Source organism: Thamnophis elegans, chromosome 7 (assembly GCF_009769535.1).
Source record: "Thamnophis elegans isolate rThaEle1 chromosome 7, rThaEle1.pri, whole genome shotgun sequence".
In the NCBI taxonomy this organism is placed as follows: Eukaryota; Metazoa; Chordata; class Lepidosauria; order Squamata; family Colubridae; genus Thamnophis; species Thamnophis elegans.
The window spans coordinates 85,952,659-85,966,528 of record NC_045547.1 but is presented as its reverse complement, the minus strand read 5'-3'; the positions used below and the strand labels follow the sequence as shown (position 1 = coordinate 85,966,528).

At 43.4% G+C, this 13,870-nt stretch overlaps 1 protein-coding gene across 1 annotated transcript in view; it reads right to left on the bottom strand.

The window, feature by feature from the left end:
* Positions 1 to 13,870, bottom strand: part of PCLO (piccolo presynaptic cytomatrix protein) — a gene marked incomplete at its 3' end in the record, with an annotated part of 80,047 nt that overhangs the window by 20,492 nt on the left and 45,685 nt on the right. Inside the window, 3 exon segments of the mRNA XM_032221901.1 lie at positions 564 to 645; positions 6,708 to 6,844; positions 10,395 to 12,582. Coding sequence (XP_032077792.1) covers positions 564 to 645; positions 6,708 to 6,844; positions 10,395 to 12,582 — 2,407 coding nt within the window.

The window sequence follows — 13,870 nt, the reverse complement described above, 5'->3', positions numbered from 1 at the left end:
GAATGGAAATGGACTTCAGAGGTTGTGGGAGGCTTTTAAGGAGAGACTGGATAGCCATTTGCCTGAAATGGTATAGGCTCTCCTGCTTGAGCAGGGGGTTGGACGAGAAGACCTCCCTGGTCCCTTCCAACCCTGTTATTCTGTTATTGCTTAAACAAGGGCTAACTGCAAGCTAACAGGCTCCGTTCTGGGACCTTAATTAGCTGATTAGAACCCCAGGCACTGCCTGGAACCGACCAGGCATTAATCAGTTTCCCACTGAGAAGTTTTGATGTCAGGCTGATGAAATTTGAAATGTGCACCTTGATAGTTTATTTTTAAATTATCTTCATATTTGCAAATGGACACCAAATGTGGCAGCTGCTAAATGAGAACCAGCTGCATTATATCTTTGACAGAACTTGTCGTCTTTTTAAGGAAGCAGCGTTTAATAAGCATGGCAGAATTTCAACCCTTCTCAGAAATGAATAATTCCTCGTCCGTAGGCAACTCTGCCACCGGGTCCACACTCCGTGTCCTGCTCGGAGGGAATCCACGGAGCCCGGCGGTCTGGCTTACTTTACCTGAAACAGAATGGTCCTTTGGGTCGCTCAAGAGTTTCAGCCTTGCGTGAGGGAAGGTGTACTGGATGGGCTTCCCAATAATCTAGGGAATACAAAATGCAAATGCGGATTAAGGATGAGGCATTTATCCCTTAGCTAAATAGTTACTTTGAATTAAAGCCTTAGTCTTGCAAACGCTGCGTCTGGAAAGACGCCCTGCCTCTCTTTAACACACGCAAGTACAACTATTTGCATTTGCCATTGCACCCAGCACGGGAGCTAGCTAGTCCTCTGCAACTGTGCGCAGTAATGTTGATCTCCCTTTCATGGTTTGAGCATCAGAAGCCAGTGAGCCCAGCTGGCGGCTTTGGCTCTTCCATGCTGGCCTTTCAGAGAAACAGGGAATAAGCCAGAGCACGCTGGGAAGTCAGGGGCCCACGAACCTCCTGAGCTGCCTCTATAGAGGTGGGCATAATTTCAGGTAACATCTCCAACCTGGTTCCAACGTTTCGATGGCCGCCCCGCCTGTAGTCACGTGACTGCATTTTGGGAGCTTGGGCAACCGACTCTTCGCATTTATGGCCCTTCACATCGTCCTGTAGCCACGTGAGCACAATTTATGGACTGTTTGCCGTAAACCGGTGTTTACTTCTGGTTTCTGGCAAAAAACATCCCTAATGAACAACGGCTTTGCTTAATGATTGTGGTGTTCACTTAATGACCACCACAACAATGGTCATACAATCATATCAGCCATAGGATGGTCCACCAGTTGACTAACACAACTTACGACTGTAATTGCCAAGCTCAATAATAGTCATAAGCTGAGGTCGTAAATTGTGATATAAACCTATTTTCAAGTAAGAGGGTTACTTTCTTTTTAGTAGCCCTGGTTCTCTGGTTGGAATACTATTTAACCACAGATTAAAACAAATGTTTGTACAGATGTTTAAATGGTTTTAATAAAAAAGTACAAAATCTGAATAACGGTGAACTCTTCATATGCTTTTTCTATTGTAGCTTAAAAGTTCAGAGAATATTTTGAAACTGAAGAAGGGCCAAATACTTGCTAATTATAAATTCATTTTTTTCATGAAATCTCCTCCCCATGAGAGTCTCACATTGTTGTGAAAAGTGTAACTATCATAAATATCCCTTACACTTGCTGTCCATATTCAGAAAAAAGCCTGTATATGTATGTGCGTGTGTGTGCGTGGGTGGGTGCGTGCGTGCGTGCGTGCGCGCACGCGTGTGCATGTCTGGGCCTTCTGTGTTTGGGTTGGTTCATCCATAGCTGTACACTTTTGAATTAACCGGGCAAACACACGAAGTCCTAACAATGTTTCATAATCATTATAAATATTTGTAATAAATATGCCTATAAACCCAGTACCCGGAGATCAATACTGTATTTTGATTGCCTGCAGCAAAGGGTGAAAATGGTGGCTGGCAGGATGAAGATAACTGAGCCAGTATATTTCTTATGGATAGAAACTGTAAGTAATAAGCAAAATAAATGGGAAAATGTGTAGTGTTTTCTGTTTGAAATCCTTTCTTTGTCAAGACACTTTAATCTGGGAAAACGCTATATTTCTTATGGGTGCAGGATAATAAATACATTCTCCTGAAACTACAGTCAGAGAGAGACTGGCTCACGTTTAAGATATAGGGAAATACTGAAAGATTGTTCCATGACGTTACATTAAGGCACCCATTTTTTAAATACTCTTTAACCCACCCACCTCCAGCAACAAAAATGAAAAATCTGTAAAGCTTCCTTTCTGTTTGTTATTCTATCATCTTTCAACAGGGAAGGAAGTAGCACAGTGTATTTTCCTAAAAGAAAAACCCATTCAATTTCATAATAGCCCACAGATAGATAAGAGCTGTGGCCTATTTTTTTTCCCAATGGCAACTTTCCAATCCCCAGCAAAGTTATGAAAATTAGAAAAAGTGATAATTATATTTAAAAAAATAAAAAATAAATTGGCCCCATCTACTTTGGGTTTTTCCTCTCCTTGCGCCAAGCCTGGCAGGGCTCCTATGCCAAGAGACATCATTATGCGCCCTCAGACCGAGGCGTTCTGCCTCTCCCGCCAAGGAAGAGGAAACCTGAGCTTAGGGCCTGGGCTCTTGCAACCTCAGCGGGGAGCTTATGACTCCCAAGGAAGCGGAGAGGCTTTTTTTCCCCAGCACTTGTGGATATCTTCCCTCCTCTCCTGGATAGGGAAAGTTGTCACCTCTTTGTAGGAGAGGGCAATGCTGGCGCCTCTGAAAGAGGCTCTTCTCTGTTCCCTCCTCCGTAATCTTCTTATACTCAACTCCCGCCAAACTCCCCAAAGTCCTTCTGGAGAAAGAGCTAAGGAGAGCCACAGAAGAAGCAGATGATCTGAACCCGTGGACATCAGGAGACCGACCTGGGTCCTGGACTCGAATCTTGCTCCTTGGGTGGCTCTGTGGATGAGTCATGATGGGACGTGGCTGGCCTGGCTTTTGGCCCGGCTGGTCACTGGATTATCTGTGGCTACCAGGCCTGGGCATGCTAAGCACTGGGTCACAGCAGGGCTTCCCGCTGGTTGCTTTGGCCTCGTGTTGGAGGTGCCCTCCAGCCTGATCTTTGCTCCTCTGCTGGTCAACGCCCCATCTGAGGCTTCCATTGATCCAGGAGACGGCGTCTCCCACGCATAGCACCTATCCAGATCCAGCCTGGGTTGAATGGGGGAGAGGCGGAAGCCCTCATCCAGCACCCAGAAGCAGTCGGGGTCCGGAGGGGGAGGAAACGCTTCAGACCTGCCCTTGTGAGCTGAAGAGGCTGTTCATCACAAAGCCCTCTCGACTCTGGGACGAGGGCCTGTTTTTGGTATCCTCCCTGCCAGAACTCAGGGAGGAGCCACTCAAGGTTACATGGAATGAATTGCATAGTCAATGCAAAAGAAAAATTAATCAATATAAAATAAAATGCCATGAGCCACTGGAATGCCTACAGCAGCCTTTTCTGTAATTAGGCACACTGCTAACTCTGGTAACTTATATCCTGTCAGCCTCCTTTTTGGATTATTCTAATTTAACTTACATTAAATTAAATATTTTTGTGCCCTTGAAGATCACATAAGAATTTCAGTTGGCATGACATATAGCAGCCAAAATGGACAGTTTAAATATCGTCTTGTAATAATACTATCGTTTTGAAAGCTTCATTGGCCATCAATACATCTTCCAATGAAATCAAAATACTCCTGTAAAAAGCTAACTCCATATGAACATTATAGTCTGCTGCAAGTTGTTCAAAAAAATTGAGTGTATTAAATTCTGAAAAATACAAAGAAAACTAAAATTATGGCCATATGTTGGATCAGAATCTTTTGAGCGTTGGATGGCACACAAGTAATAACTTATTATGGTTGATTGCAAAGTCAGTCAGATGTTTAGAGAGGATTTGGCATTTTTGTTATTATTACTGTAGGGAAAGAGCCAGCAGAGCTGGGACAGGCAGAGTTCAACATGTCATCAGTTTAGAGTTGTTACATTGCCACAAACGGTCCAACCCCTCTTGAATTTTGTTGACCCTTATCTGGCGCAGATTTAGTAGTGAACTTTAGTTGATTGGATTCCTGTGTATAGACATAAGCAATAAATTCTTTTCGGATTGCAACTTGATGTATGGTCCTTATACTTTGTACTTGACAATTACTGTTTCAAGGATCAATAGGTTGTATTTTTGTAAAAAAAGGGCCTACTGAGCTGAATGTTAATTGGGACCAACTGTGGGAGAAGTTTGGAGTGGGGAATAATATTGATCAAGTTTGTTACAGTTCCCCTTTTACTTGTAGGGTGGATCTGAGATGCAGTAGCTGGATGGGAGACCACCATGTAATCCAAGGACAGAGTTTAGAGTAAAAAATAAACTTTCTGGCAGGTGTCAATGAACAAGTCACTCCCCCAGATGGTCAGTTGATGTCCCCTCGAAGAAACCAATGGCTGAGTTCTCTTTGAGGAAAAAAAAATACTTCCAATTTTCTGATCTCTTTATGGTCTTTGGATAAATTACTGATAAATTGCTTGTTGGATGAAATCAAACCTTTGTTTGATTTCATCCAATCCAATTGTCTCCTGAAAGGCCCAAAAAGGCCTTTCAGGAGACAACTGAGAAGTTTCTTTGCAATCTGAGCCGGAACAATTGTTCAGAGGGAGAGATCGAAGTGAATCTGTTGAACCTCCTGTCCTAAACGGCACATTCAAGAAAACGTTCAGGTCCATTTGCCTGCCCTCCAGCCTCGGCCCCTTGGTTTCTCCTCAGACCAAGCCAAAGTCTGTTTTTCTCCCATCCTTTGTAAGTCCAAATGACATTTCCAGCACCCTAACTGTGTGATCTTTCTAGAGCTGTTTTGTACTTATTCTACATGTGGATTATTGAAGGGGAGTTAGGTGCCGTATGCTGGCGGAAAGAGGGGAATACGCTATTAATGTAGGAACCGCTGTGATTTGCAGTGACGCTTCCGAAGCTTTTTGGTTTTTTAAAGTCGGGCTGTACGCTTTGCAGAGAGGTCCACGGACGCTCATGTTGGCTTGTATTTATTTATGCTTATTTGGGATCCTTGCTTGTTTTGCGTGTCTGGTAGCAGACACTGGCTTTGCTCGTTGGCTCTGCTGCTGCAGCTGAGGCAGAAAAACAGGGGAGTAAAAGCAACGATCTCCAACCAAACGTTACTTGTTTTCCAGTTCGTGAATGTTGTAAAAAATCTAATGCACAAATATGTCACTTATGTAATCCGCCTGTTATTATCTGCTTACATAAGTAACCTTATAGCACAGGTCTCCCCTTCCACTTAATACAAGACGGCAGCCGAAGCAGCAGAGGGAGAAGAGAATTTGCCAAGCTTCCAAAGGCAAAACCTGCAGAAGGGCTGCCTTCCACTCACTGCTTAGGTCACGCGAGCCAGAAATGCTCCATTCGACCCTGGGGTGATTCCTATAAAAATGGGAATTTCCTAACTCTTGGCTTAGAGTACATTGGCCTGCCAAAAACAGTGCCGTTCTAGAGAGCTCTGAATGAAAAGGTTTCATTTTTCGTGAAATAGGGCCTCATTCCTCACTTATCTAAACAAGAGGAAAGTCTTCCCTTTTCGTCACAACTACACATTGGAGAAAGCCAGGAAAGATATGGAGCACAAGACAAGGGGTTTTTTTTTAACTGCCCAAAATTAAAACCACTGCATTGAAAGTCCTTTTGATAAAATGCTAATTCCAAATCAATATTTGGATATTTTATGTAATTTGTTGATGCTGCCCTCAAAGAGATCTTAAGACAGATTTTATTTTTTTAATCTTACTTATGGGTTGTTGTAGCCCCCACAAAAACATTTGCTAAAAGAAAAATATGTGGTATATAAGCCTTGTTTGTAACAGAAACTAACCACGCAGAATGTGAATGTGTTCATATATAACAACTTCAATTGCTGTAGCACAGAATTTAGCTCCTTATCTTAACAGCTCAGTTGCCTCTTGGGATCAACTGAAGAGATTTATGATTAGTGGAGCATTCGGTTCCAAGCTCTAAGAAGGACCTCAGGGGGAATAGAAAATTAGATATGTGGCCGATTCAATCCCAGAACTTGTTTTGGGACTACTCCTGTATTTCCCCAACAATGCCAGTCCAGACACCATAATGTATTCCTGCTTCTGATTAAAATGCTTGGGACAGATCTGTGTTGCAGATAAATCTAATTACTGGCATTATTATCCATTTATTTTGCCAGCAGTAGGGGAGAAGCATTTTAGGGTCCAATCTGGGCTGTTCACCAGGACCAGAGGCGTGGTCTTCTGAGCGTTGAGACTCGTGCTGGAGCCCAACCTCAGGGAACTTCTGTGACGGAAGAGAGAGAGAAGAGAGAGAGAAGACCATGCCCCTGGTCCCAGTGACTGAGCCAGATCAGATCCAGCAACATTATTACCCTGGGACGCGTAGATTTGCATTTATTTGTGAGAACCCTTTCATTTTGGTCTTCTTAGTCAAAGAAATTGAGGTCAATGCTCTTAGGTGTGAGAACCATTAAGAAGAGCCGCAAAGGCCTATCATACTTTTTGTGAAATGACTGGAGAATGGACTTTTCTTGAAACTGACTTTCTTAAGCAATATTCTTGACCGAAAAGAAATAGCCTTCTTACTTGGTCCTGATGCTGGCTCGGTGGTCTTGAGTGGGCTAACTTGTCTGGCAGCCTTCTGTCAAAAGCAGGCCCATTCTCCAGACGGGGCTCCCGGGGTTTGTCGAACCAATCTGTTTCCTCCCGACGCAGGTGATAGGCTTTAAAAACCAAGGACACAGCATAGACTCTGAGTAGGAGACGTGGGAAGACTAACAATCTTGGATGCGCAGTCAACATGCACAGAGCAGCTCATACCTGGGCATGCATTGCAAGGCTAAAATAGCACACAAAAGATGAAGCAGACAAATGTAAATTAGGTGCAAACAATTAAGACTGTGTAGATATTAGAGAGTAGCTTAATCCCTTTGGCCTTTAGTTACTTAAATATTTAAACACTTCTGAATTGGTTTCTGTTGGCAGGTGGCTTCATAAACATGTGTATAAGTGCTTGGAGACTGTCCTTTACCTGCATTCCGATCATGGCCACTAATATCAGAATGTGGAATGTCCCAGTCGCATTCGACGTAGCTAGTGGCTGTGAAAGTAGATTGAGAATTGGATTCAGAGTTCAAGCAATGTTTACCTTCAGGGCTAATTTTATGGAAATGATGCATTTATGCCGACAATGGGATTGGAAGTATATTTTAACATATGTGTTTCCTGCTTTTAGCACATTGCCGACATTTATATAAATATTGGTGATCCACTGATTTTAAATCCTAGGACAACATACAAACAGATTCAACCAATCATTTCTACTTTTCTCTTTTTCCTATAATAATAACTCTACCTTTAATGAAATACTGTATGCGATGCAACGCCTAAACCATTATCCATCCCAGTGACGGCTGGTGGATTCTGGGAATTGAAACCCACCTATCTTAAAGTTGCCAAGGCTGAAAAACACTGATGGACAATGTGCTGTCCTGTTGTGCGGCAGTTGGTTAAGGGAGCCACGGTCCTTGAGTTATACGCAGGCCCCGAGATCACATCAACCAAATTTGGAGATAAAATGTTTTGGTGTCACCGACATGAGAACCAGTTTGGTGCCGTGGCTGCAGTAGAAACCAGGAGGCTGTGAGTTCTAGACCCACTTTAGGCAGAGTTTGGGCCAGCCTCTCACAGCTGAACCTACCTCAAAGGGTTGTTGTTGAGGGAAAAATAGGAGAATGCAGGAGTATTCGAGCTGTTAGGATAAGAATATAATAACAAGATGATTTCTCAGGTGTTCAAATTGTTTTTACTGTTTATTTCTGAAAACTTTCCAGACAGATACTTATTGCTGATATGGAATTCTTGAGGACAGATTCTGAAGGGGAGCCATACAGTTCAAAAAAATTAAACTATACAAATAACCAATCTTTCTATCTGCTTACATAGATTTAATTTTAAAAAATACCAATTTGAAGACTAAATATTACAGAAATATAATATATTCTTGATAATTCATCTACTTTTAATGTTATAAATGTTACTGCAGTTATAGACAAACATTAATAACAAAACCAAAACAAATTGTGGTAACAGGATATGTAATCATGGCTCAAGCTAAAAATCAAACAAATACTAAGATATTCAGAAACATAAACAATATAGAAATAAACAGGAAAAAGCAGATTATTAAACACAACATTAACATTGCATGGTGTTGTACACACACACACACACATTAATGTTGTTTAATAATCTGCTTTTTCTTGTTCTCCTATTTGTATGTATGTATCACACACACAATCTCTCCATATACACATCTCCACACATACATATCGATGTATATACATTCATACACACACACACACACACTCATAATATATACACACACACACATACACACACGTACGCATGTGTTCACAGAATCACACGTTCAGTTGGAAAATGAAGAGATCTGCCTTCTTAACTAGAAGCATTTGTCATAATTGCCTCTGAAAGGGGACTCAGTACTGACACCTACCTGGCTCTGGTGAAGTAGGCAAGTAATTCTCTTAGAAATAAGAAAACTGTAATTCACATCTCTATAACAACCACAGTAAAAGAAGACATGGATCAAATTTACAGGGTATAATTTACTGATTATTGAGAGCAAGCTAACAGACTCAAATTGCCAGGATTATCTTTCTTACTGCTCTTATAGACTGAGATAATAGCCTGTGATCCCTTTTAGTAATTTTCATAATAAGGCTAACATAAAAGCATCCACCATCAAGCATTGGCTTCCAGGAGTTCTGAGATTACAGAATTGGGCAAAAGAGCTTTTCTAAGTTGCAGCAATGAAATAAAAATTCCTATTTCCTTTACCACATGACTGACATACATACATACATACATACATACATACATACATACATACACACACACACACACATACATATTTCAATAAAACAGGATCCCCATGTATTTCCCCCCCCCCCCCAGTAAAAAGCTGGGCCTTTTTATGGCGTTGGTAATCCTTCTTTAGTTTACCGTAGTTATATTTATTGTAAACTGGGTCTTGGGCCTAGTAACTATCTTCACTGAGCAGCTGCATTCAGTTAAAGTAGATATATGCATAACACACAGTTGCCAGTGAAATATTATACGGTTCCTTTAAGATTTAGCGTCTATAGACAGAGATTTTTAAAAAAAAACAATTTTTAACAAGTTGATCTGGCTCCTACAGAGTAAGTGAAGTAAGTAATGCAACCAAAATCTGCATTGATAGATGGGTAAAGTTTGCTGTTTGTATTCATTATTTTAAACGTCTAGTCTTCCAAAATGGAAAAAAATTTATTGGGTCAACAGAGAAAAACTGAAAAAGACCAATCTACCTGCTGCCTAAGAAATTACAGATACAAGTTATGTATCTGTATGTAAGTGATATCTTAAGTTCTTGACGTTTGACAAACCCCAACCAACTTGTGAGCTTCCTTCGTAGTGAGGGGATTCCACACCCATTTGTTTCATCTTAAGTGAGAACTCCACTTTTGCACATCTTAAAACCGCTGCTGTAGTTTCTCATTCCACGTCTTTGCCAAACAGCTTTCTCACAGCAGTCAGGCCCACGTCCCCCACCCCTCTCAGCTCCCGGTCCAGCATGGTGACCTCCAAAGGGGGCCTGCAGAGCAAGAGGGGATGGGGGCTGATCCTCCACCCTCTGCTGAGGAAGAGGGAACCCACTGCTTAGAGGGTGTTTTGTTCCTCCTGGGATCCAGCTCTACCTGCAACCATTGGCTGCCCATCAGGCCTCAGTAATCCAGAGACAGGTGGCGATAACGTATTACGGCAGGCAAGGCGGCACAGGAGCAAGGGAGGCTTGAAGCTCAGAGGTAAGGGAGTCAATGGTGAAATTGTGTTTAATCAAGAGCTTGTGTTGATTAAGTTCTTACAATCAATAATGTGGTTTCTCATCCTTAACAATAGAGCCCTGAAGACCTCATCCATTAAACCAGTCCCGTGGGGGTGGGGGGTGGGGGCGCGACTTTCTGAACATACCAGCAAAGAGCAAAGAAAAATGCGCATGCAAACAAAAGCGACAAAATCCAAGTCTGCCAATGTACAGCGAGCTGAGAAGAACATGCCTGCACACTCCAGACATATTTGCATCTACAAAAATGTAGAGAGGTGTTTTTTTAAAAAGTCCCCCTACTTCCCAACAGATGTTGAAATCAGACACATGCATAAAATTAGGGTTTGTGCTGTGAAATGGAGAAGGCGGCCTGAAGTCTGGTTTACCTTCGCTATCTGACATGGCGTGCTGGAAGTCGTCCATGAAGAAGGCGATATCTCGGTCGTAGCCCCGAGCGCGTGACTCCTCCCTCATGTGCTGCTGGACTTCGGGCAGGGAATGGCTTGAGCCAAACTGATCCCTGGTGTCTGCAGATATGGGGGGCAGCGGCCCAGCGGCCGCTCTGGCCATCCCCATTGGCTGCCCCACTGGACTTAATGGACTTTCTTCTTCTGAGTTCTGTGCGACTATTGGAATCCGCCCTCGGCTTTGACTTATGGGTAGACTGGTAGGCTTAGTTCTTCCAGAAGGAGCTGCGTGGCTGAAGGAAACATCGAGGGGTTCGGCTTCCTGGGCTTTCAACCTTAAAGAAGAGCTGGAAGAGTCTCGTTTGAGCGACAGGTCGAGCCCATAGACAGAGGACGGCCTGGAAGATGGTCTAGATCTGGTAGCGCCGGTGTAAGATTTGTCCACCTCATCCTGCAAAGCCGACCTCATGGAGACACTCAGCGCTGCCCCAAGGCTCGTTCCCAGGGAATGAGACAGAGTGGGAGCGATGTACTTCTGCTGGTCTGTAATGTTTTTCCGGAGGCCAAATGTTATGTCATCTTGGAGGAGTTTTGCTTTGGAGGTGATGCTCCCAACCGAAGAGGTGCTGGAAGCCAAATAAGTTGAATAATCAAGCTCGAGGTCTCTGCTTTCCTGAATGGGTGAGAATTTAGATAATTTGGGATCCATCAAAGCCTTTTTATGCTTGGATTGCTTCTGGTAAAGAAGGGCTGCTGGGAGCTGCTTAGCCGCCTGCTTTTCCAGAGTCAGCCTGCTGATGCTGTATTTCTCGGACTTGGGGAAATGCCTGTAGCTCGTATCTGCATGATAATAGTGGGAAAGGCCAGCCAAGTGATCCATACTTTCTGTGCCACTTCGGAACTCCTGCTTGATCTGATGCTTCAGAAGTTTCAGTTCATAGGGATCCTCCATTGTGTCTTCATCGGTCTTCATGTAGCTGTGCAGCCTGGAAGACGTTTGCAGGGACGAGAGGAAATCTGGGACCTCTTGCACTCTCCGGGCCTCAGTGGTCCGAAGGAGCCTATCGGCTTTGCTGAGATCCTTTTCGTGCAGCCCATAGGCGGAACTCAGGGTTGGCCCTTCTTTGGTGAGATCCCCCATATCATCCAGCAGCGCGTAACCGCGTGTGCTATGGTGCTCAAGGTCTGCATAGAAGGAGTCGCCAGAGGTGCTGGAGATGGGGCTGCTGGCCAGGCTGCTCCTCTCGTCCAGTCCCAGCCTCAGATCCAAAGTGCTATACTTGCTGCCCAGATGAGCCACCGAGTAGGCGCTATCAGAGGACGCGGGCGCTATCATGAGAGACGGGTTACGGATGACATCATAGTTTGTTGTTATCTTGGGTTCCATGTATAATGAAGTTTGCCTTGCCTTTTGTGGGATCATCATCAACGGAGAGGAGAGCTGATAGGAAGGTTGTAATGTTGGTGGGGGTTGAGCCTGGGGAGGGAAGGACACGGGCACCACGGTTTGGGTCTGGTAGGGCGAAACCTGCTGTTGATATAAAGGCTGCTGGTGGTGGTAATGGGATTGCTGCGTGTAGGGTGTGGGTGCCTGAGTAGGAAGGGCAGGGGAAGAGTATTGGTACTGCGTGTAAGGACTCGTAGGGGTTGCAAACTGAGTTTCTGGTTGTGTCTGGGGGGGTATGAACTGATCGAATTCTGTTTGGGGTGCAGTCCTCGGTCTTTCCAGGCCATGCTGGGATTCTGCCCTGGCCGGCCGGGTGCTGCTGACTTCACTGTCGGACATATAATCGCGTTCCTCTGCTACCCCTTGCAAGTAGGCTCTCTCCCTCTTCTCTCTTTCCTTCAGCAGGGCTTCCTTGCGGCGGTTTATGCCCATTTCCAGATAGCGGAGTTTTGCGTCTATTTCTTTTTCTTCCTCGTCCAGCTCTGCTTGTTTTTTGCGAAGCTTAGCAGACTCTCGTTCTACCAAGTCTAGTTCTCTGTCTATATCCTGGAGGATTTTAGCTCTGGCCATTGTGTTGCTTCTGCATATCCTCCGGCGTGAAACTGATCCCACGGTGGAGAAGGCCGGCTGTGTCCCTACCGAAAGGTCCTCGGGAGGTGGGTTGGGTAGCGTTCTCTTGACCTTCTTCTGCAGTCCCGATGATGCTGCGGCCCCCGAAGTCTCTTTGGCCTGCTGCACACACAGAAACAGAGAAGATACATCGTTTTGGAAACGGATAGCACAACGTGTCACCCATCAGTATTTCAACGTACGTGATACAATTTACTGAGCTCTTATGGAGCTCCCAGAATAAAATGTTTATCTTTGTTCTAGACAGTTTTAAAAGTGAATCAATAAAATTCGTAAAGAAGGGATCTATCAGTTTCTTTTGCCCATTGAGCAGAATGGGCCTGCCATGCCAGAGGCAATGTCTTTCTATGGGGAACTGGAGAGCCAGCACTATGGAAGGACTCTTTGGGGATTTATTGAACCATCTGCCTTGCCACCGCTGGGAACAAGAACGTGGATTAAGATACATAGGATGCTGCTGTGGGACAGCAGAATCAGTTCATGACCTGATCATCCATAATATTTTAGGCCTGCAGCAATCCTTGTCTTCTATTAGAACGTAAGACTGTTGTGCAAATTGAAGAGACTAGGGTGGCACAAAAAAGTGTGATTTTGCCTACTTTATTCAACTGCCAAAACATCATCAATGTCTACAAAAGTTTGAGCATATATACTAGAAGTGGAAGAACAGAGAGAAGATTAGCATTAGGCAATATCAGTGAAGAAACATTTCCCATGAGTGATAGGAACATGCCTTACCTACCTTCAATTTATACATTCTAGAAACTATACCTAATGGGAATCATTAATTCTGGCTTGCATCTTTCATGCAATTCCCTTGGAAGGCAAGTAATGTTAAACAGAACACACAAAAAAGGAGAAAAACGCTAAGCCAAAATAATAGTTTAAAACAATTAAATGCCTGACATAAGAAAATGAAAATCGAGCTACAAGTAGTTTACCCCAATACCATTCGCTAAGACCAGGCTTCACTTTCTTGCTGCAAATCAGGTTGGCTTCTAATGGTCTTCATTCAGCAGACTTCACACCTTTGATTGTTTTGGGCTTTTAATAGTTCTTCATATGTATATTTTTATCCCTATTGTATTCTATTTTTAGTATTTATGATTTTTAAAAATGCACAAAAAATTTGGGATTAAAACCCCTTTTGGAGGTAGATTGAGGATTACGTTACAAAATTCTGAGAAGTACAGGGGGGGAATGAATATGTTTAAAACTACATATTAGTTTGGAACAACTGAATCAAATTGATTTGTTTGAAATACAGAATGAATTTGGCCCATATTAGCTAAATAAAACGAATTTCTCAAATACAAATTAGATGGATTCTGACCTCATATCTTCTCACTGGGGCAAACCATTATACAAGAATAGAAAC